This window comes from Diabrotica virgifera, chromosome 2, assembly GCF_917563875.1.
Source record: "Diabrotica virgifera virgifera chromosome 2, PGI_DIABVI_V3a".
Lineage (NCBI taxonomy): Eukaryota > Metazoa > Arthropoda > Insecta > Coleoptera > Chrysomelidae > Diabrotica > Diabrotica virgifera.
Genome location: NC_065444.1, coordinates 31990886 through 32015931, shown reverse-complemented (window position 1 = coordinate 32015931; position 25046 = coordinate 31990886). Strand labels below are relative to the sequence as shown.

General features: G+C 32.9%; 1 protein-coding gene across 1 annotated transcript in view; it reads left to right on the top strand.

Moving 5' to 3' along the window:
• Positions 1 to 667: 667 nt before the first annotated feature.
• LOC114327268 (dynein regulatory complex protein 8-like) overlaps positions 668 to 25046 on the top strand; it is a 34213-nt gene continuing 9834 nt past the window's right edge. The window contains exon 1 of the mRNA XM_028275816.1: positions 668 to 799. Coding sequence (XP_028131617.1) covers positions 775 to 799 — 25 coding nt within the window. The 5' untranslated portion in view covers positions 668 to 774. The remainder of the gene's footprint in view (positions 800 to 25046) is intronic.

Below are 25046 nucleotides of genomic sequence, written 5' to 3'. Positions count from 1 at the left end.
TTATTATTCAAAATCTAGTAAGTCAATTTTAATGAAAATTGGTGTACGGTTTTAGCACATTACAAAAATTTTCTAAACTAATTAGGAAGGTTTCAAGTGTAACCTAAGTGATGGAAAATCATTGAATAAGGACAGGCTTGTTTTGCCCCCTTATTTTATATTTATTGCTATTTTGCAGCAAGGGTGATAAATTAAGACATTTTTAACCAATCGCACCTGATAGAAAATTTAATTATCTTTGTTTTATTCCTATACGACTTTGTTCCAAAATGAATCGTTTTAAAGTTATAAGCAAAGAAAGCAGAAAAAAATCGATGTTTCTCGAAATTTTTAAATATTTTAATTTTTTTATTAATGTTCCGGGCATATTTGAGAAGGAGCATAAATCAATTATTATTAACGAAGTTATCACCTAACTTTATCCACAAAAATCTGAATGCCACCTCTCACATCGACCTAAAAACAGATCCTTACTGGTCTATAACATTTATTATAAATATTCAATCATGTTCAAATGTCAGAAACCTCTATTTTATTTTTTTCCTTTACTTATTGGTTTTGGATTGCTTGATCCATTCAGCCACGTTGTACCTATTTGAGTTTTTAGGGTCTACGTACCTAATCAAATGCATACATGGCTATGGGAAAAATATTAGTCTGAGGTTACATTAATTTGACATTAATACTGACGATACACACTGTCATTACATTGTGCAATGTTAAAATTATTTTAATGTGAATGTATATTCAATATAAATTTTAATTTTTATTAAAATGGAAGATGAAGAGGAAATCGATGGTAAGAAGTACCTATGTCTATTATATACCTATTTAAGTTTTATATTTGTATGTATTCGTAGCAAAATGTCTGTACATACATAGTTAGGAATACATATAATATGTATTCTTCTTTCGGTGTCATATTAGGTGCCCCTACCATTGGCAATTATATTATTCACCGTCTTCAGCTAATGCAAATATTTGGTCGGTACTACGTATTCCTGTCCAATTAGTATGGTATATCTGAATTCGCTATATCGAGATTCACTTTGACACTGACGTTAGTAATTTCTTTTTTGGCAAGTTCAGTTGTCAGAAGTGACTATAAATTACTACACAACCAACGCACCTGCTCATAGCCAATATATTAATAGTAAACAGACATAAAAATAACATAAACCTTACGCCAATCAATAATTATTTATTTATTTACACCATTATAATGTATTGATAACAAATGAGAAAATTATTTATTGTACAAAATAAAATTTTTATGAAATTAGTAGACACTCCCACTATTTCTAATAATTTTTTAATGAAAGATTAAGTTGATTTTAGCAGTTAATAGTGTGAGGTAGGAATTTTTGTGTTGTATGTTTCCTATTCCGAATGTGTCAAAGTGAATCTCGGTATAGCGAATTCGTATAACTAGACCCAAACCCAGACATCCAAAGTGAAAGTTATCCTCCAACACCAAATTGTTCTATGTGGTCCACATAATGTTCAGAAAAAAGTCACACCATTTTCGTCAATATTTCTAAAACTATGCGGTTTAGCATGAACAACAACCTTCTATACAAAAATGTTCTAGGTACATTAAATCGCTATGCAAAATCCTTCTAAAAGAACGGTTCCAAAGTTACGGAGGTAGTATCGTATAATTGGTCCAAAAAAAGGCCTAACCCAGACATCCAAAGTAAAAGTTTTCCTACAACACCAAATTGTTCTATATGGTCCACATATTGTTCAGTAAAAAGTTACACCATTTTGAGCGTCCGGTTTGGGGGAGATGAAGGGAGAAGTCGGTAAATTAGTAGTTTTTTTTACGTTTTTCGTCAATATTTCTTAAACTGTGCTCTAGCGTAAACAATGGTCTATACAAAAATGTTCTACATAAAATTTAAGACAAAAAAGGTCCTATACATAATTGTTATAAAAGCAACGGCTCCCGAGTTACGGAGGGTGAAAAGTGGAGGTTTTCGATACTTTTTATATTTTTTGGGCAATTTATAATATGTATTATTACTGATGAAATAAATTATCTTTAACAGGATTGTGTTTTGTAAATAAAATTTGCTGTTTCAATGGCCGATGGTATGTTAGTGATAAGCCCTTGAAGAAAGGTCAACCTCACCACTCAAAATCATCATCAATTGCCCAAAAAATATAAAAAGTATCGAAAACCTCCACTTTTCACCCTCCCTAACTCTGGAACCGTTCATTTTATCACAATTATTTATAGGACCTTTTTTGCTTTAAATTTTATGTAGAACATTGTTTATGCCAAAGCATAGTTTTAGAAATATTGACGAAAAACATAAAAAAACTATTAATTTACCGATTTCTCCCCGATCTCTCCCCCAAACTGGATGCTCAAAATGGTATAACTTTTTACTGATCAATATGTGGACCATATAGAACAATTTGGTGTTGGAGGAAAATTTTTACTTTGGATGTCTGGGTTAAACCTTTTTTTGGACCAATTATACTATGCTACCTCCGTAACTTTGGAACCGTTCATTTTAGAAGGATTATGCATAAGGCCTTTTTTATTTCAAATTTAATGTAGAATATTTTTGTATAGAAGGTTGTTTATGCTAAACCGCATAGTTTTAGAAATATTGACGAAAAAGCTAAAAAACTATTTCTCCCTCCTCTCCCCACCAAACCCGACCCTCAAAATGGTGTGACTTTCTCCTGAACATTATGTGGGCCATATAGAACAATTTGGTGTTGGAGGATAACTTTCACTTTGGATGTCTGGGTTATGCCATCTTTTGGATCATTTGTATCACACTAAATAGCGAATGTTCTTGAGTCATGATGTCTGCTTCCTTTTAATTCCTCTCTATGGTAGTGATTTTATCTTTCATGATAAGCTGAAGGATTCTGTACCGGTCTCTAAGAATATACCCTATACTAAAATCGCAATAGAGATGCACTAGAAATAAACAAATCAAAACACGTTGAATGTTACGAGGAGCATTCCCGAATCATGATTTATAATGTATAAACATTGTAATTCATGATTTGGGATTTACAATGTACCTATATAGACATGTAAATCATGATTTGGGAATGCTCCTCGTAACATTCAACGAGTCTTGGTTTGTTTATTTCTAGTGCATCTTTATTGTGATTTTAGTATAGATTCCGTATTTTTCTAATAAATTGTTTTCAATAACCGAATGGAATTTTCTCTATTTGACAATGGTCTGCGTCGTATTTAGGTTAGCTTGGATACTTTGTGATGCTACGGCTGGGTCTTCATGAGAAGAGACTACTGCTGCGTAAGAGAGACTCTTCTGTATAAGTTGCTGTTGTAGCTTCTGGTGATGTAGGTAAGTCCACAGTGAATGAATGTCAGGTTCAGTATTGGACCGAGGATATTGCCTTGAGGGACTCTTTTTATAAGGGATTTTTATGAAGAGATTTTTTATTTTGTATAAAAGGCCGTATAAAAGGCACGCAGATTCGTACACTTACTTACAAACAACAGTTAATATATATATATATATATATATATATATATATATATATATATATATATATATATATATATATATATATATATATATTTATTTTTAGCATCTCATGACGTCCCCCCATGTTAAACTGTAGTCTCTCGTGGCGTCCAGGTCTTCGTGGACTCCGATATACGGTTGCCACGAGGATTTTCTCTAAAATTTATCGCAGGTGAAAGGTACCACTTCCTACAATGCTTGAACAAAATATTGGCCGGATGTCCTCAGACACGTTATCTGTATAATAATATACACATTACTTGAGGCAGTTGCCGTCAGGCGCGCCACGTTCGCTTGCTGTATATCTAAAATCACTTTAACGGTTTTGATGACGTCCAAATATATATTTATTCATTTTAAGGTTGTCGCGGAATCCGTATATTTCAGTTAATGTCCTCATGGCTTCTACTACGCTGTTGCCACCTCAAATGTTGGTATTTAGACTTCGGATATTTTTATAAATGATTATTGTAGTATGTTAAAACAATTATTGTTGTGACAGATTAATGATATTCTCTTTGTATAATTAACAGTGTATTTTTTTACTGCAAGAATAAAAACAATTAAGAAGTATGTTCATTAAAATTGATGAATTTATCATAACCAGTTGCCGAAACTGGTAGTCTAATTGCTCAATTGTAACATATTATAGAAGTGTTAGAATTTAATTCTTAATTCTTTATTAGGAGATCCAGATTTAGAAATTAGAACAACAAATACATTTAAAGAATATAAATATCTCGAATCTATATTATCTAAAGAAGGCAAAAGAGACATCGAAAACAGAACACAGCAGGGCAAAATAGCGGTAAACATTCTAAGCTCTCTACTATGGTCTAAAGAGATAAGACAAAAAACGACAATCTATCGTACCTTGGTAGAGCCTATTATGACTTATGGAGCAGAAGTTTGGCAGATCACAAAAAAAGATAGAAAGAGAATAGAAGTAGGTAGTAGAAATAGATTATCTAAGGAGAGCGTGTGGTATATAAAAGATCGCATCAGGAAGGAGGACAAAAACTGTATATTCCAGTGTAGATAGAATTGAAACGAGACAACTAGTGTGGTATGGTCACGTCAAACGAATGAATGAAGATAGATGGCCAAAGAAAGCTTTAAATTACATACCACAACAAAGAAGAAGAAGGGGAAGGCCTTCAGTTACCTGGGAAGAAGATGTACAGTACATCATGAGAGATAAAGCCATCAAAGAAGACGAATGGATGGACAGAAAAAGATAGCGGTCGAAATGCGAGAAGTAGCAGAGGCTATAGGAACCTCGCTTATAGATGCATAGATATAATTATTTATTACAATATTTTTAATAATATAATTTTTCTATTCTCATACTATAATAATATATCAATTATAATGTCACCACCTGTATAATAGATATAATCAGATAGATCATTAGATAGAACTAAAAACGCAAGACGAACTTCTCCAAGAAGTAATTACATAAAATAATGCCCTCTATTCGTAACGGAACATTACAAGAAATATGGGAGACTTTTAAACATTGTGTAACAACACCTAATCCTGTGAAACGGAAACACTGGATAACAGATGGAACCTTTCAAATCATTGAGAATAGAAGAAATCTTTGTCAAAGTGGTATGCATAGTGAAAGGAAAAAAGCTAGTTTAAGAAACCTCAATAAAAAAGTAAAGCGAAGATGCAAGGCAGATAAAAAACTGTACTATCAAAGTATATGCAAAGAAATTGAGAGACATGATCAGAATAATCAGCCGAGAGATATATTTAGAAAAATACGCTACTTAACAAGATACTTCAAATCCAGAACTTGGGCCATTGAAGACAACGCTGGAACTCTGAGAACAATCAGAGAAGATATAGCAGAGACATGGAGATCGTATTGCAGGTACCTATATAAAGATGATTAACCCCAAGAACCTGTTAACCAAATCTTTGATGAAGTAGAAGGAGAACCTGATATACTTGAAAATAAAGTAAGACTAGTGATCATTAAGCTTAAATATAATAAAGCACAAGGTCCAGATATGATAACAGCAGAAATACTCAAAGCCACAGAAGAAACTGGCGTAAAATTACTTCATCTACTCTGTAACCAAATATGGCATTCTAAACAATGGCCTGAAGACTGGACAAAATCTACAATAACAACAATTCATAAAAAAGGCAGCTTCCATAAATGCGACAATTATAGAACTATTTCTCTTATATCACATGCCAGTAAAATAATACTAAATATAATCAATGAGAGACTAAAAACATTCCTTCAAAGAGAAATTCCACAAGAGCAAACTGGATTTACCAAAGGTAGAGGTACTCGAGAACACCTGTTGAATATAAGACAGATAATCGAAAAATAATAGGGAATTTAATATTCCACTGTACATATTCTTTATAGATTATCGTAAGGCGTTCGACAGGGTCAAGTGGACACACTTATGGCAAATACTAAAAGAAGTAGGCGTACCCCAACACCTTATTTCGCTTATAACTGAACTATACGAACACACTATTGGATCAGTTAAAGTGCTTGATACACTTTCAAAGGAATTTCATCCAGAACAGGGTGTCAGACAGGGATGTATACTATCTCCACGATTATTCAACATATATGAAGAGCATATTATGAGAAGAGCACTTGAAGGATGGGAAAAAGTCATCTCAATAAATAATCATAAAATAGACAACCTACGTTTCGCAGATGACACAGGCCTTCTTGCAAATAGTCAATCAGAGCTGATTGATCTTACACGACTGGTTGAAAACGAAAATCAAATATTTGGTCTGCAATTAAACATATCAAAGACATGCGTCTTTGAAGTAAGGGTCAAAATAAAGATGAAATTAGCCAAACACAAAAACCGGAAAGTAAACACAAGAATCGAATTCACAAAAAGATTGAAATTAAACCGAACAGCAGTGTCCCAACATGAGGAAACAGTGGAAGAAATATGGAAGAACTTCAAGGATATGATGCAAAAACTGCAAACGAAATTATAGGGATGAAAAAAAAAAGAGAAAAGAAATGGATAACCGGAGACACATTGTACTCCAGGGAAATAAGGCAAAAATATACGTTCGGAACACTTGACCGGCCAGGTTGCAAATGGATTTTTTGGATACTATATACATATTACATTATAAATATAAAAATGTTCGTTACAGTTCGGACGATAATTTTAGTTATTAGCAAATAAGGGTCAAAAATGTTAGTTTTTGAATTTTGGTACGATTATTTGTTGCTTCGGAAGTTGCAAAATAAAACTTAAATTTCAAAAATAAAAAATTTGCTATGTGAAAACCGCATGAAAAAAGAATACTTATGTTTTCAAAGTTTTTAAAAAAATAATAAAAAGTCATTTTTATCATTCCGAAAATATTTTAGTAAAGTAGAGTCATTTTTGGCTTATAAACAATTTGAATAACTTTGTTAGTATTGACTGCAAACTAAATTAATCGATTTAGGGATGGGAAAAACCTACCGGTTATAACCTAAAACCGGTTTTTTAATTCGAAATAATCGGTTTTACCGTTTTTTTTGTCCCGGTTATAACCGGTTTTTTCTTTTTAAAGTAATAACCGGTGAAAAACCGAATAAGTTACCTGTGGAAAAAAAATTTATTTAGAGAAAAATGAAGAAATTTCTGTCTATCTTCGATCTCAATCATATGTATTATAAATAATATGCGAAGTAATAAGTGATTAACCCAAACAACCATAATTCAACTTTTATTTACTAATAGAGAACTGGACGAAATTGTCACATCAGCTTTTATGAAACAATTTTGGGAATAGTTATTTAGTTTTAGATGATAATATAGTTACGTAAAAAAGTAAGTGATCTGCTTGAAATCGATATTCTAACGATCATCTAAAAATTGTTTATACTTGAGTACTTGAGACTTGAGAGTCTTGTATGAAATGTGAATACCGAAATACGATTAGGAATCTCCAATATGTAATTTTTAAATATTAGGAAATAAAAGGTAGGTATTACAAACGTATTAAAAAATATAACCTACTGAAATTTTTTGATGGCAATAGAGAAGTAAATAATGAATTGGTTTATCGAATTTATTTTTAAGTAAAATATAAGTCATTTGGATATTTTTCTAAACTTGATAGATCTAAGGGACATTCGGTAGATCGGGTAGGATCATCATTTTTGAGAATATCCCAATTATTGACAACGCACTATACGCCGAAGCCGTCTACAACGAGCGACGAATCAGAGATTGGGGTACTTTCGCCCATTTTTAGGGTAATTTGAGAGCGCCTAGGAAAATTTTTATAGGTTGAATTGGTTGGGAAATTTTTCGGGAGGAAAATTGAGCAAACTAAAGTGCAATATAAATGTAACATTATAACCTATTTGCTTTTGATTAAAAAAACGAAAACCGGTTTTTGGAACAACCGGTTATTTGACCGGTTATAACCGCCAGGTTAAACCGTAAGTAAAAAAAAAACGGTATAACCGAAACCCGGTTTTTTGTTCAACAACCGCCATGCACCATCCCTAGACTTTAGGATTTAAAAAGCTGGTACTTTTACATTAGTATGGTATTATCGGTTTATAACCTTCTCCGTCTTCCGATATCCGTTCGCCGTTCGCCATTCCTCTCTGTCCGCACATTGATCTACTTACAGACCTCTTTCATCCATGGCTTTGTTTATTCCTGCCTGCCAACTTTTTCTCGGTCTACCTCTTCTTCTTCTACCTTGCGGTTTCTAGTTTTGCACTTGTTTTGTGATTCTATCTTCATGCATTCTTTGTACGTGACCCAACCATCGTAGTTTATATCGTTGATTTCGTCATTTATTGTATGTGTGACCTTCATTATTTCTCGTATCCGTTCATTGGTGACATGTTCTCTTCTTGATCTTCCTGCAGCTCTTCACCAAAAATCCATTTCAGTGACATCTAACATTTGTTTTGATTTTTCCTTGATATGCCATACTTCGCAGCTGTATGTTATAATGCTTTTCACTACGGCGTTATAGATTTTTTGTTGTTTTGGTTGTTTATCTGCTTGTCCCAGAGTACTGAGTTTAGGAGCCTAATTGCTTTCCTGCCCTGAGTATTTCGTTCTTTAATGGCTCCGTCCAGTGTTCCATCATTCGTGATTTTCATACCCAGGTATTTATATTCGTTACATTTACTGATTGTTTCTCCTTCTTCTATAGTCGAGAAAATGAAGCATTTTGGCTCGCAATTTTTTCGTCCAGCATGGATTTACTTGAAATTTTCACAGAGGGTAGGGAATAGTCCAAGGATCATTTTCTATATCATGCCGCTGTACGCTAAAAGCTTGGGGTGGTTGCCACCCCATCTCGGGACGGGAATTTTTTATTATATTTTAACCACGTAAATCGATGTAAAAATGAATTCTAAGAAAAAAATGTTTTTTACATTTTCTTCGTAAAACTAGTATTTTTCGAGATATTCGCGCTTGAAAGTAACAGTTTTTCGACGAAAAAATCGACTTTTTAGATGGTTTTTTGAGAATACCTCGAAAAATATGGATTTAATCAAAAAAACTGTAGATATCAAAAATGCATCTTTTAGTAACACAAATTAAATTAAACTTAAATAATAAGTATAATGATAGACCTTTCAAAAAATAATAATATGAAGCTCCTAGCATGAAAATTAAGCGACTTATGATCAAAAAATGTCGGTACCTGCTATTCTCTATGAAAAAATCAGTGAAAACAACCCCCTAACTACCCTACTGATTAAAAATTGGTCTTCACCTTTCTGTAATTCCCTTTATATTCGTATTATCAATACACCCAAGAAGTTTGACCTATTTAAAAGGCCTAATTTTAGAAAAATTGGACTTTAAAGAAAAATTGATTTTTTGCAATTTCCTATGTCACCTTTTACTTCAAAATATCTCCGAAAATACTGGAGATACGAAAAAATTATGGACTATTAAATTGTAGCTTATTATTTAATAAGTAAAATTCTCTTGTGCATGGATTTTCATTACAGTGAACAGATAGCGAGATACTATGGCTATTTGAAACCTCTATTTACGAGCAGACACCCCCTTATTCGAGTCTTTTAAACTCACCCCAATTAAAAACTAAGGGATCTTACAGAATTTAGTTTTCACGGTCTTAGAACTCTTCAAAAATCCTACAGAATTATTTTTGAAAAAACTTTTTATCGTCAAAAAATGAAGGAGCCATGTTTAGAAAACGATTTTTTTTAAATATCGAATAGGCTGCTTATGGATAATTTTCAATGTATGTATAATACCACAGAACCGGTTGATATACTGGAAGATGACTAAAAAACTATTTGTATTTTAAATAAATGTTTTTGTAATTCTTTAATTCTACTTTTTTTCTGTATAGATCTATTAAACTATCTACTTATAAAAATTGTGATGTTATTAAGGGTGGTTTTTAAGGGTTGAAATTTGATATTTTATCCTAAAGTATAAAACAATCATTATTTAACCAATCAAAACCAAATTTTACCCATATTAAAATTTACAATGTTTTTATATATTTTTGTCAATAAGGGGTAGGTTACACCCCTAAAATAATCAACGCCCTTAAGCATGATCTAGAATATGAAGTACAGGGTGATATGATCCTAATCCCAAATTTTTATGTAAATCGATGCAAGCCGAAATGATTCTTTTAGGATAAGTAATTTTTTTATATATAGCTTCAACAAGGGTGGTTTTAAGGGTTGAAATATTATGATAGTATATTTATCTTAAAGCATAAAACAATCATTATGTACCTAATAAAAACCAAATGTTGACAATATTAAAGTTAAAAATGTTGTTTTATAATTTTTTACAGTTAGGGGTAATTTTCACTTTTCACATTTCTATGTTTATATTTGTATTCTCCATTGCCTCCCATAACTTTACCGAAGGTACACCGTCGTATGCCTTTTTCAGATCAATATAATATACGAAATGAATCTCTTGGTTAATCGCTGTTTTCTTTTCCATGACTTGTGCGATTGCAAAAAGGTGATCAATTGTAGATCTTCCGGCTCTAAATCCTGCTTGTTCTTCTGCTTCCATTTTCTTGTATTCGTCTCTATTCGGTTTTTTAAGATCCTTCCGTATATTTTGCTGATTGTTGGTGTACAGGAAATACCCATGTAGTTATCACATTGTTTTCGATGTGTACTTTTACATAAATGTTAAAAAAAATTCACCTTGGTTAATTACGGTCAAAGTTAGCCACTTTTTTTTATTAAGAAAGCTAACTAGCGCTAGTTTGAAGTTCAAGGTATGTATATAGTTTATATGTAAAAGTTTGAGTAAACTTGAACAGAGTGGTTAATATATCTTTAAAAATAACGCCCTAACGAAATCGACTCGTGGTCGATGGAGGGGAATTATTAAAATCCGTGCACTCAAAAAATGAAATTTATTTTTCAAAGATATGTTGCTCTTTATATCTCCAGAGATAGTTGATGGATTTTGATCATTATTTTTTTAAAATTTATATATTTCTTGTAGTCTTGTAGAGTATGTTATGTACACATATACCTACCTAACAATACAAAATGTTATAAAACATTAAAAGGGTAAACCCTGTAGTTGGCTGTATACCTTTGTTAAGACAACGTAGAATGAAGTAAACACTTCTGTTGTATATAGGTATATTATAAATTTATTAAAAAATTTTTAAAATTCATCCACAAGGGAGTGGTTGTACAAAACGTTTTCGGTCAAACTAACCATCCTCAGTGTAAACGTCCAGTGTACAAGTAATTGAAACTAGCCACTTGAATAGGTGTAAAACCTCAAAATAACATTATTGCTACATTATGAGCTGTATAGTAATCGACAATAAGTCGATGTCTTAGATTAAAAATGTATCACATGTGGATGTATGTCATCCTTGCTCGGAATTAGCACAAGGTTGTGATCAGGTGAGAGGTTAACAACCAACTGTTGTTAACCTCTCACCTGATCACAACCTTGTGCTAATTCCGAGCAAGGATGACATACATCCACATGTGATACATTTTTAATCTAAGACATCGACTTATTGTCGATTACTATACAGCTCATAATGTAGCAATAATGTTATTTTGAGGTTTTACACCTATTCAAGTGGCTAGTTTCAATTACTTGTACACTGGACGTTTACACTGAGGATGGTCAGTTTGACCGAAAACGTTTTGTACAACCACTCCCTTGTGGATGAATTTTAAAAATTTTTTAATAAATTTATAATATACCTATATACAACAGAAGTGTTTACTTCATTCTACGTTGACAAAATGTTATGGGGACGATAATTATGATTCTAAGACCTTCGAGTATACATATATAATTTCATAAAAATCGTTCAAGCGGCATCGGAGGATTATGGCAACTAACATTACGACAGGAGAATTTTATAGATGTAAATAAATAGATGGCTATTAAAAAATAGGGTCAAGGTGATAGAAGGGTGAAAATTAAGGGTTGTATATATATTTTTAATGGTACATACTATAAAATTAAGGTAGACAATTTTTTCTAAAACAATAAAAAAGTGGCAGAGGGTAACCCCCTTATAACTTATGGGTATAAATAATAGATTACAATCTATTTTCAATCCTACAGAATATATGTGTAAAATTTCATAAAAATCTGCCAAGCCGTTTCGGAGGAATATGATAACTAACACTGTTACAGGAGACTTTTATGTATATAGAAGTAACTGTAAATTAAATAAGTAATAAAAGTGGCTTAATTTGCTCGTAATTAACCTAGGCGAAAAGTTTATTTTTTTAAATTCGTGTCAAAATATCAGCTTTTCACATCCCAACGCAGATTTAGTCAATATGTTAATATGGTTATTCAAATTGTTTATAAGCCAAAAATGATTCTACTTTCGTAAAATGTTTTCAGAATGGTAAAAATGACTTCTTATTGATTTTTTAAATAAGTTGAAAATGTAAGTATTCTTCTTTTTTGTGGTTTCCACAGAATTGCTGTATCATTATTATTTTCTGAACAACAACATTGCAAAAAAGTTCTTTGTGATAAACAAATCGAATGCAATTTAAACTAATTGACAAATCGTCTTGCATTTTTTTATGCATTATGTGGACTGTTTGACTCAACATTTCATGCAATATCAAAGTCTTAAGTTCATTTTTGCAAAAGTTATAGCAATTTCTTTATTTTCGAAATTTCCGAAGTAACAAATAATCAGAACAAAACTCAAAAACTTCCATTTTAAACCTTTGCTTATCTACTAAAAGATGAATAATCTAAATAAGATATTTAATTACGTTATTTTTACCTGTAGCCATTTAAACGAAAAAATTGTCATATTTGACCCTTATTTGTTAATAATTAAAACTCTCGTCCGAACTGTGACGGGCATTGTTGTATTTATAATGTAATAGGTATAACTCTAAAAGAACCATTTGCTACCTGGCTGGTCAAGTGTCCTGACAAAAACCTTATTTTAAGGAAAAGTAGTAGAAAGGAAATACAAAGAAAAATATAGCGGTTAAAAAGCAAGCCAGAAAAGACAAAAGATACTACGTAAATCATATGGTAAAAATGTCAGAAAAAGTTGCGCAAGAAAACGACCATCAAATACAGTACAATATCATCCGAAATTTGACAGGGAAAACACTAAACAGTAATAAACAAATCAAAGATAAACAAGGAAATAATATAATTAAATCAGAACATAAAATAATACAAAAATGAAAAGAACCCTGCGAGGAAATATATTCCAAACACCACATATAGACGGAGATAATGTAATACAGGAAATAAACATTAGAACAGTTGAAATTACCAAAAAAGAAATACAAAGCACACTGAATCAACTAAAACAATGGCAAAGCCGCTGAAAGCGACAAACTACCGATAGATTTAATAAAGGCGGACGCAAACGAATCAGTACAAATGTTACACAAATTCTTTAACAAGATATGGGCCGACCAGGAGCTCCCACAGAAATGGAACGTGGGTTTAACCATTAAGATACCAAAAAAGGGCGATTTAAATAAATGCGAGAATTGGCGAGAAATAACACTGCTAAGTGCCACATTCAAAATAATGTCAAATATCATATTGAATAGACTGAAGCCAGAAATAGACAAGAAACTAAGACTAAGAAACAACCAAGAAGGTTTTCGCGCAAAACGCTCCACTATCGACCACATTTGTATTATATCTGTACCTACCTCTGTATCTTGTCCCTGTACCTCTGTATCTCTTGTACTCTATAATTATCTTGGAACAAGCTGGTGAATGGCAAAAAAATATAAACATGTTTATTTTCACTTTGACTTTGAAAACGCCTTCGATGATATAAACAGAGAACAAATGTGGAAGATTCTAAAACTACTTATATGGACTACCGATAAAATAAATCAACTTAATCAGACTATTTTACAGGAAATATAGAGCCAGACTAGAACATGCGGGAAAAATGGTAGTAGATATAGCTATACAAAGCGGAGTTAAACAAAAATGTGTGCTATCCCCGACAATATTTATAATAAAAGCGGACTGAATCATCCAGAAAATAAGCGATAATAAAACAGGTATTAGATGGAAATTGCATAACTAGTTGGACGATTTGTAGTTCGCAGATGACATTTGTCCCCTAATCGAACATAGCAGCCATAAGCAAAAGAAGATCGACAAGCTTGCAAACTACTCCCAAGATAATGGGCCTGAAGATAAAGACAAAAAAAAACCAAACTTAAAAAAAAACAGCAACCAAGAAACTAAAATTAAAATACAAGGAAGACAAATACAGGAGGTTTGTAGATAACTTTACATATCTGGGATCGATCATGGAAAAAAGGCGCTAGTAGAGCAGTTGTAGAAAAAAGGATAGTAAAGGCACAATATGCACTCATTATATAATCATATAATGCATTAAGGTGATACAGTAGCGATCAACAAGTAGCCAAAAGGCGTTCCAAGATTGCGGCTCTAATTTTGAATATTTTTTCGAGATATTTGGCACACGTATTCGTAATATAATAAAGAATGGCGGTACAGAGCCCAATTTGAAAAATATATTAATATGTGGAAATTACTCTGTAATTAAATACAATATTAAAAAAACGAGCCTGTACCGCCATTAAGAAGAACAAAAAAATACACTTTCTTCAAATAAACTTTTTTTCCGATGCCTAGATTTTGTGTCATTTTGGAACTACTAATGAAATAAAAATTTTAGTAGTTCCAAAATTACACAAAATCTAGGCATCGGATAAAGAAGTTTATTTGAAGAAAGTGTATTTTTTTGTTCTTCTTAATGGCAGTACAGGCTCGTTTTTTTAATATTGTATTTAATTACAAAGTAATTTCTACATATTAATATATTTTTCAAATTGGGCTCTGTACCGCCATTCTTTATTATATTACGAATACGTGTGCCAAATATTTCGAAAAAATATTCAAAATTACAGCCGCAATCTTGGAACGCATTTTCGCTACCTGTTGATCGCTACTGTTTCCTCTTAAGGAAAATCTGGAACACAGGCGATATAGCACAGTTAACCAAAATCTAAATATTAATAGCTGGAGAAGAACTGTTACAAGAGATCATGAAAGAATTGGCGTTGAGATGAAGAGAAGTCAAACAAAGAGCGAGAAACAGAGAGCAATGGAAAATACTTGTATAGCAAATTTCGAAAGAATAAAACAGAAAAGAATGCGCTAATCCTGCGAATCAGCCATCTTTGATTTTTGGCTAAGAAACGCAAGAGCGCCCAATACTTCATATAAGGGAAGGTATTACAGGGAGAGGGAGAGAGAGAGAGAGGGAGAGAGAAAGAGAGAGAGAGAAACAATACTGATTATTTATCAAAATAAAATTTAAGGTAAACCTAACCTAACCTATCGAAAGGCTCATCAAACAATTATTAACTAAAAAAAAAAACATTTGTCAAGGGTATATAGTGGTATTAGGTATATTACATTATAACTTATTCCATCGAAATCTTCCGAAATCCATAATCTTCCATCGAAATAAAATAGAAACTTTTAAAGTCTAGAAAATACATTATTCATAACTACACCCAAGAAATAAGTTTTTCTAACCTGATTTAAGAGTATAAAAACGAAAACAAAGAATTTACAGCAAATCTTTATCGTATATCCGAGCAAACCACCTAGTTGGCAAAAGTTATAAATAGAATTTGTCTGGGTTCTTCAACTAAATTCTCACGTAAACACGACCAAGGTTAAATATTTTACTTGATATTATAAGTACATTGTTGCCAGTATAACGGATGCCAAAGCGAGCGCTAACTGTATGGAATCATTCTTGTTAATATACACGCTGTATATTGATCGGAAGTCACGAAGAGTCAAAACTATACAGAAGCCACGAGGGACGCAAATGCAATATATATATATATATATATATATATATATATATATATATTCGGTTTTATAACGTCTTACGACGTTGTCCGACTCCCAACTGCCACTGTATTCTGTCCTGAGTTAGGTCTTCATTTAGATTTCGAGCGCTAATCGCTTTCCTAACTCCCAGATTCCAGCTCTGTGGTGGTCGTCCTCGTTTTTCTTCTGTGGGGGTTGCCACATCATAGTTTTTTTAGGCAATCTTTCGTCCCCCATTCGGCTCACATGCCCATACCATATGAGCTGTTTTCTTTTCTTTCAATATCCTCAACTATAGTGCCCTCTACACCCATTTGTTGTTTTATTACTTCATTCCTTATTCTTTCGGCTCTTGATATTCTCATCGATCTTCTGATGGCATCAATTTCCGTGGCTTCGACCTTTTTCTTATATTTCTCGGTTATTCTCCATGTCTCGGCTCCATAAAGTAGGCTAGTTTTAACCATTGTCTCATATATGTTCCATTTTCTTTTCTTTGATATTTCTTTACTCCATAGAACTCCGTTTAGACATGCTATAGCTCTTCGGGCTTGTATGATTCGATGTTCAATTTCTCGTTCGTCTTTTTCACTACAGTCGAAGATGACGCCCAGGTATTTATATCCGTCACATGGATTTATTTTTTGATTGTCTTCGATATCGAGTTGTTCTGCTTCAGCGCCAATTGAGAGGTATTTTGTCTTTTCTAAATTGATATTTAATCCCCATTTCTGGTATTCTTCTGGTATATCCAACAACAGTTAATTCAAGTTGGAATCAAGCGAAGGAGATACGTATAAGAATAAAAAAAAGCAAGAGCGTCGTTCACTAGCATGAAACAAATGTTTTCCTCCAACAGCCTCACTCTACCTCTCAAAATCCGACTTCTCCAAATTATATGTATTTCCGATTTTGTTATATGGAATGGAGGCATGGGCAATGACCGCAATATTATTGAAGAACGTAGAGGGCTTCAAAATGTAGGTCTACCGACGTATATTACGTATATCCTGGATCAAGCACGTGATCAAAGAGGAGGTACTATGCTGGATAGGTACACTCAACGGAAAATGTACGTAATATTAATAAAAATGTTAATTCAGACAACAAAAGCAATACTTAAAATTTGTCCAATTCTTGGTTTTATTGGAACAACAAAGCGACGTTCATCAATTCATTATTTTCGTTAGTTGATCCAATGCATTACGTTTATTGAATGGATGAACATCCATTTATTAATATTACGAACACTGTTCACTGAGCCAACGAACACTATTCATTGAAACAACAACGTCGTTAATTGACCGACGAAGACTATTCGTTGTGTCAATAACAGTGTTATTTCTCATAACGTATTTCGTTTATTTCTACAATTATTTCCGTTTATCCTTACAATTAATTCCGTTCATTCCCACAATAAATATGGTTATTCTTACAAGTAATTCTATTCATCCCTGCAATCAGTTTCGTCCATTCCTACTATAAACGCATTTTATATTGATAATTACTGAATGCATTAGCTCAATGTATGATATTAATTGATTAATAATAATTTTGCAAATCCCCCTTTTTTGTCCTAAACCTAATAGACTTTACACTGTGTGATTTGTCATATGATTTCACTAACACAGTGAGCTGGAAAAAGTGTTGCCCCCTTATTTACTTATTTATTTTTAGCACATAAGCAAAACGCTCGGACAGGTCGATTTTTAAAATAATCAAAGTATATTATAACATCAATGTTTCGAAATTTACGCGATCCCTCTTCAGGTGACAGCCACAACTTTGGTTTTTTTTTAATGGGAAAGTTCATCATGTGACAGCTCATTTAAAAGCGTTTGAAATAGTGATTCCAAAAATGTATAACACTTTAATCCTTTTGGAGAGCGCAGGTGCAAAATTTTGATCGAATTCTTTTTAAACGCATTCATTTTTTTGCTAATCCTGAGAAAACTAATAAGTATTTTTGAAAAATTTAATCGCAGAATAAAATATTACATTATTACCGAGGGCTGAAAGTCCCTGAGAATAAACAAAAAGTTTCTTTTGAATGGTATATTTGAAATTAAAAATCATACTAAATTTTCTCTTTTTCACCCCTGTGACTTATTAAAATAATCATTATAGAAGTTCTCAGGGACTTCAGACCCTCAATAATACTGTAATATTTACATACTCTATTGACCCTCAATAATACTAATTAGTTTTCTCAGGAAAACAAGAAAACTTCCTTCCAGTACGGACTACACTTACGAAATGAAATTATTCGGCACTTCGGCAGAGGTAACAGCATTGTTTAACAAAGATCGATAAGGAAGAGCCGTTACATTTCAAATGGTCAAGCAAAACATTTATTATTTCAACAACTTTGTTCATTGTTAGTATGAACGCATTGATTGTGGTTATTAAACGCAGTAGTAGATTGATTAATGCATTCGTTGTCACAACAATCAGTTAACATCTATGGAATAATCAAATATTACTCTATATTAACAACATTTGTGCATTGTTTTAATGAAATCTGTACATTGTCACGATAAGCTAAGGTAATTGCTTATCATCTACGAAATCAAGAAAGTGCTTTGCTGTCAGAATTACCACTATTTATTAAATATACGAAACTAACTTATTGTCTGAATAAATTGAGTGTTATTGATTAATGTACTCTAGTTATTTTCACAATTATTATTCAATCATTGTGACAATAACCAAATACATTGATCAATGTATAAAAGTTCGTTGAAACAAAAAATTAAATTGTTGTTACAACGCAATACTATTCAATAATCACTCTTAATCAATATTACGAACTAAATTTTTTTTGAGTGTAAGGAAAGATAGGCAGGAATAACTATAAAGGAAAGAAAGTTGGAATACTTGGGTCACGGGTCACGGGTCAGGTTATGAGACACTGTAAATATATACTACTTTATCCAAGGGAAAATAGACAGCAGAAGTTGTCCAGGAAGGAAAAGACACTAGTGGCTCCAAAACTTGTGGCAATGGTTTCGCAAAGGTGTTCTAATTTCCAATGATTGCTGTATTTACTGGTAAACTAGATGAATTTGTTTAGTAATAGTGTGCTGTGGCCTAAAGCAAAGCTGGTGATGATGTTTGTATTTTAAATAATGATTTTTATTTTATTCAGTTTACCACAGCTATTTCTCAGTCGGAATTATTATTTTTAATTAGTTGGTTTGATTTAGATGAGCATGAGACATGACAGTTCAAATAAAACACTAGATAACTATAGAGAATATAATGTCAACAAAATTTTAAGTCCCTTTTTACATACAAATATTAATTTTGATTTCAATAGTTTATAAGAACAAAAGTAAGTAATTAATTAAAAAAAAATAAACCAGAACCAGCTGTTTCCTTCACATAAATATAAAAATCATTGTATTTTAGTCCCCTTTTTAGACCCCTTAACCCAATCTAAATTGTACCTTGTTCTTTCTTGTTTTCTCCCATAAAATAAAATAAAATCTATTACCGTCCTTATTTCCTTCAATAAAAAAAAATCATTTGCCTGGATAAACACACTGCAATCTTCCTTAAATTTTGTCAAAATGTCACGTCAAATATCGAACTTCTAAATAAATCTGCCAAATTTATTATTTCCAATATACTGAATAAATGTAAATCTGGTAAATAAATGTACTTCTATTACTTCTTTAAACAGGATCGATAAATACATACAATTACTGAATACCGGAACACCCTAGCAAAAGAAAAAGAAAATAAAAATAACTGAACTAACTTCTTAAAACTGAGAACCAATAAACTGAACAAAAATGACTTCAGCTTACCTTTAACATACAAAAGGGTACATTAAAACTTTCAGCCTGGCCATTAACAAACATCAAATTAATCTTTTGAGGTTTTTCCAAACAAAAATCTTCACGTGTCCCAAATTTCCAGCACACCAACGGAAACCTCAATAAAAGAGTTCTCAGCACATCCCATCAAAGGATCGAAAAACTACCATTTTCAATTAAAAACTGAGAATTCAAATCGCCGACCAGGCTTCAAGTGCTTTCTCAAAATTTGTCTATTAAAAAAAAATGAACGTTGTTGATTTGCTAACAAGGCGTTCAAAACAAAAAACTCTACAACAAAAATCTTCTCTCACTGACTCACACAAAAAGCATATACATCCAAACATACAAATTATACATCCTCCAAGGACAAAATAATCGGTTATAAACAACCAAAACTCAACAAACGTTACTACTAAATTTTCAACCGTAATAACTCCACCTTTCCTTCCGGAAAGAAAATTAAGTTTCTTTGAATTGAATCCCAAAGAAACTTGTTACAAATACATACTATGTTACACTATCTACATCAGAATCCGATTCAACGTGGCTATCAGAGTTCTGTGGGTGAGGTTTCAAGTCTTTCACATGCCAATGACCAATAGACTTACCATTATCATTTATTAATTCATATGTACAATAACCAACCTTACGCTTTACTCTAAAAGGTCCAACAAATCTATCAGCAAACTTAGATGTAAAATAATTATCTTTATCAGAAAGAACATAGTTCTTTTTCCAAACTAAATCATTTTCCTTAAAATGAACATCCCTTCTTCTTAAATTATATCTTTCTCTGGTGTTATCTGAAGCTTTATCAATCCGCTTCTTAACCCAGTCTCTCAGCCTATTCATATTTTTAGAACGATCATACACACGTTGTTTATTTTCTTCATTCCCTATTTTTAGATGATATTCACTTCCATGAGTCATCATCTCACAACCAAAATTAATGAAGTATGGTGTTTGACCTGTCACCTCATGTTTGGCAGTTCTAATAGCACAACCTAGTTCAGGTAAATTAACATCCCACAACCTATGATTATCTTTAACATAAGCCATCAACATGGTTTTCATGATACGATTAATTCGTTCAGTAGGGTTTGGATGAGGGGTAAAATTTGGAGTAAAAAGAAATCTGATTCCAAACTCTTGACAAAAAGATCTTAAAATATTACCTTTGAACTGACTTCCATTATCACATTTTAAGACTCTGGGAACACCAAACAAAAGAAATACATTTTCTTTTAAAATTTTACTTATAGAAGTGGCAGTTGCCTTTCTCAGAGGGAATAAAAGAGGAAATTTACTGAACTTATCAGTAACTACCAAAATCCAAGTATTACCAGCTGAACTTCTGGGCAATGGTCCAAATAAGTCCATACTGATGATCTCCCAAGGTTTTGTGGGTTCGACAGCCTGTCCCATATGTCCTGCAGGACTTTTCTGTTCAGGCTTTGTCCTTAAACAAACCTCACATTTCCTTATATATTTCGTAATGTCCATTTTCATAAAAGGCCAATAGAAAAGGCGAGATACACGATGAAATGTTTTGTAGATACCTAAATGACCTGAAACACAAGAATAATGACACCTCTGAAGTATCTTATCTCGAAAATCTTTTGGAACTACAAGTTTCCAATATTCACAATCATCTCTTAAACTCGGAAAATCTTGATCAATATATTTATACAACTTATTATTTGCTAGTCTCCATCTGACAAATTTTAAAGGATTTTTATTTACATTATTACACATTTTCTTATACCATTTATCACTGGTAGAAGAAAAATCATATTCGTCACATTCGGGGTTTATTGCTTGAACATTACTTATTTCTACAGAATTTATCATATGTACACTATCAACAGGTAGTTCTAAAGCTCGCGAAAGGGTGTCAGGAACTATGTGATCCTTACCTTTGCGATGCAGTACTTCATAGTCAAACTGTTGCAGACGTAAGGCCCATCTACCAAGTCGTCCTTGAGGGTCCTTCAAATTGTCCAACCATAACAACGAGTAGCAATCAGTGATTACGTAGAACTTATAACCATCTAGATAAGCTCGTAAAGTTTCACACGCCCACAAAACACAGAGGCATTCACGCTCAACACTGCTATAGTTTCTCTCGGCTCTATTTAGAGTTCTAGACAAATAACAAATTACATGTTCAGTTTCATCATACTTTTGAGTAAGGACAGCTCCAAGACCATACGCTGACGCATCAGTTTGTACGTAAAAAGGTTTGTCAAAATTAGGACTAGACAAAATAGGTGCTGAGACAAGAGCGTCTTTAATACTATGAAAAGCTTCCTCACAAGCTTTGTCCCAAACGAACTTCTTGTTCTTTTGTAATAATCTACACAAAGGTGAAATAAGATCTGAATAACTATTTACAAACTTACGATACCATCCTATAACTCCAAGGACTCTTCTGACTTCAGTGACATTGGTGGGTCGTGGAAGATTCACAATGGCCTCTACTTTTGCCGGATCTACAGACAGACCACTAGAGTTAACAACATAACCCAAGTATTTAAGTTCTGACACACAGAAAGAACATTTTTCTTTATTAAGGGTCAAATTGGCTTTTTTCAATCTGGCAAAGATTTCTGTCAAGACTTCGACATGTTTATCGTAAGTTGACGTAGCCAGACATATATCATCTAAGTACACAAAAACATACTCAGAGAGTTCAGGACCTAATAGATTATCTACTAATCTTTGAAACGTAGCTGGAGCGTTGTGCAATCCGAAAGGCATACGACAATACTGGAAAAGTCCACGCCCTGGCACAGTAAACGCCGTGTACTGCTTGCTCTCTTCAGTAAGACCCACCTGCCAATAGGCACTCTTAATGTCCATTGTTGACAAATATCTAGCTCCACCTAACTTACTTAAAATGCTATTTATATAGGGTAAAGGATAAGCATCACGCTCAGTAACACGATTTACTTTCCTAAAATCAACGCAAAAACGCCATTCCCCATTCTTTTTAGGTACCAGCAACACTGGTGAAGACCATCCGCTGTGTGACTGTTCGACAACACCAAGCTTCAGCATTTTCTCCAGCTCCTTGTTGATCATACCCTGCTTAATTGGTGATACCGGATAAAACCTCTGCTTGATTGGTTCTTGTTGACTAACTACAATTTTGTGTTGAACTACATTAGTACAAGTTAATTTGTTTGGGTCGATACTAGAAAAATAAGAATCAACGAGTTCGTTAAGCTGTTTACGTTGCTCTGGTAGAAGTTCAGATTCCGATTGTATCGAATTAACCACTGGAACACTCATAACTTCCGAAGAGAAAAACCACTCTCCTTTTCGTAAATCTGGTACAATACCCATTCGCACCCAGAAATCTACACCTAGTACTAAAGAGTGTCTACACTGTGGCCAAACGAAAACATCAATTACCTTAACAACATCACGAAGTTTTATAGGCACCGAAGCTACACCTAATAAAGGACTCTGACTACCATCCGCAACTCTGCAAGACCCATCTGGAACAGTTTTTAAATGTACACCTAAACTACGTAAAATCTCCCATGTAGGCATATTTACAAAAACTTTATTGGCTCCACAATCCAATAAACCGAATACTGTCTTACCTAAGATATCAACTTCTACATAAGGACATTCACTGTCATTACTCTGTGCTAAAATATAATCTAAAACTAACTTAAATGAATAAAAATTATCACTACCTTCTTCCTTATCGACCGTTAACTGTCCGTTCCGATTCGAGATAGCCCGGTCGTCCACTATCTCCGGTTGCCGTTTCCCGAATTATTTCCAGAATTGCTTCCAGTTCTAGAATTATTATTGTTACGATTCTGTGAATTACATTGAGGACAAGTATTTTTAGTAAAACCTTCCTTGTTACAACCAAAGCATCTAAACACACGTTTTGGCCTCTTACAGTCCTTAACCACGTGACCATACTCATTACAGCGCCAGCATTTAGGTACAAACGCCTCTACTTCTTGTACAACGTGATGACGAGAAGAATTAGCTCTACTACTAGAAGAAGGCTTAAACGACTCAATATTAATTCGAGTTTGCTCAATTTTTCGACACAAGTCAATTAAATCAAAAGGACTCTTTACTTCGACTAAAGTTAATCTTTCCTGATAAAAAGGTAAAATGTTTTTAAGTAACACCTGCATTTTTAAACTGTCCGGAACTGGTGTTGGCATTTGTTCGAACTTACTGGTCATCTTGGCAACAAACATACCAATAGATTCGTTAGATTCCTGAGTAGTATGAAGAATATCCTGCCAGATCTCATCTGCAGAAAGGGTAAATTCTTCCTTCATTAAGCTCACTAAACTATCCCAGTTGCTAGCATAGTTCCTATACAATTTATAAAAACCTAAAGCGTTACCAGTAAATAAATCTCTAGCACAAGAAAATAACTGAATTTTATTTACATTACGTGACCTACAATACTCCTCAACTTCTTCAAGAAAAACAGAAAAATTTTGCGGTTTGCCAGAATACTTAATTCCCCACTTATATACAGGTTCTGAAGGAAAGTCACTATTAGATGGCAAGAAAACAATGGGATTAACTGTTGAATTCGAAGTTTGATTTGTTTGGTTACTCACATTCGGTGCAGAAATATTTCGAGTAGGGGTAGAATTACCATTAGGGTCATTTAAATTAAGACCTGATAAATCAATATGATGATAAAAATTAGGATCAGTAGGCATCTCTACAGAAACAACATTACTAGTTTTCAAAACATTAGACTTAGTAGTATATTCACCTATCAAATCCATCAATTTCTTTAACAATGCAGAACGCTTTGACATTTCATCAGTGTCTGTACTGTGAATACGGTTCAATCTACCTGAAAGATGTGCAAACTTAGTCTCAATCCTTCTTATTTGGTTTGCAGTACCTGTAAAAGCATTAATAATATTCAGAATCTCTTTTAATTTATTTTCACAACTTGTCAACTCAGCAGGAATATCAGGAGGTAAATCAAAGTTAGGGATTTTGCCAGATTTTTCTAAAACTAGGCAACTACGCAAAGTACTCTTTAACTCTTCTACCTGACAATTAGTCAAAACAATACCTCTCATTTGCAACTCAACTTCAAGTTCGTCTTTGACCAAACGGTCAACATCAAGTTTAAACGACATTTTCTTTTAGAGAAATTAAAATACACAAAAAAATAAGACAAGAAAACCTCTACCTCACTTTAAATAAAAGTACATTTAACTTTTGATTATTAATTTTCAACTTCTGTAACTCTACGTAACCTATGTCTTACTTGAACTATCTAAAAAAAAATAAAAATCTCGGGTGGTTGAAAAGCCCCTTAAGTTGGCCGC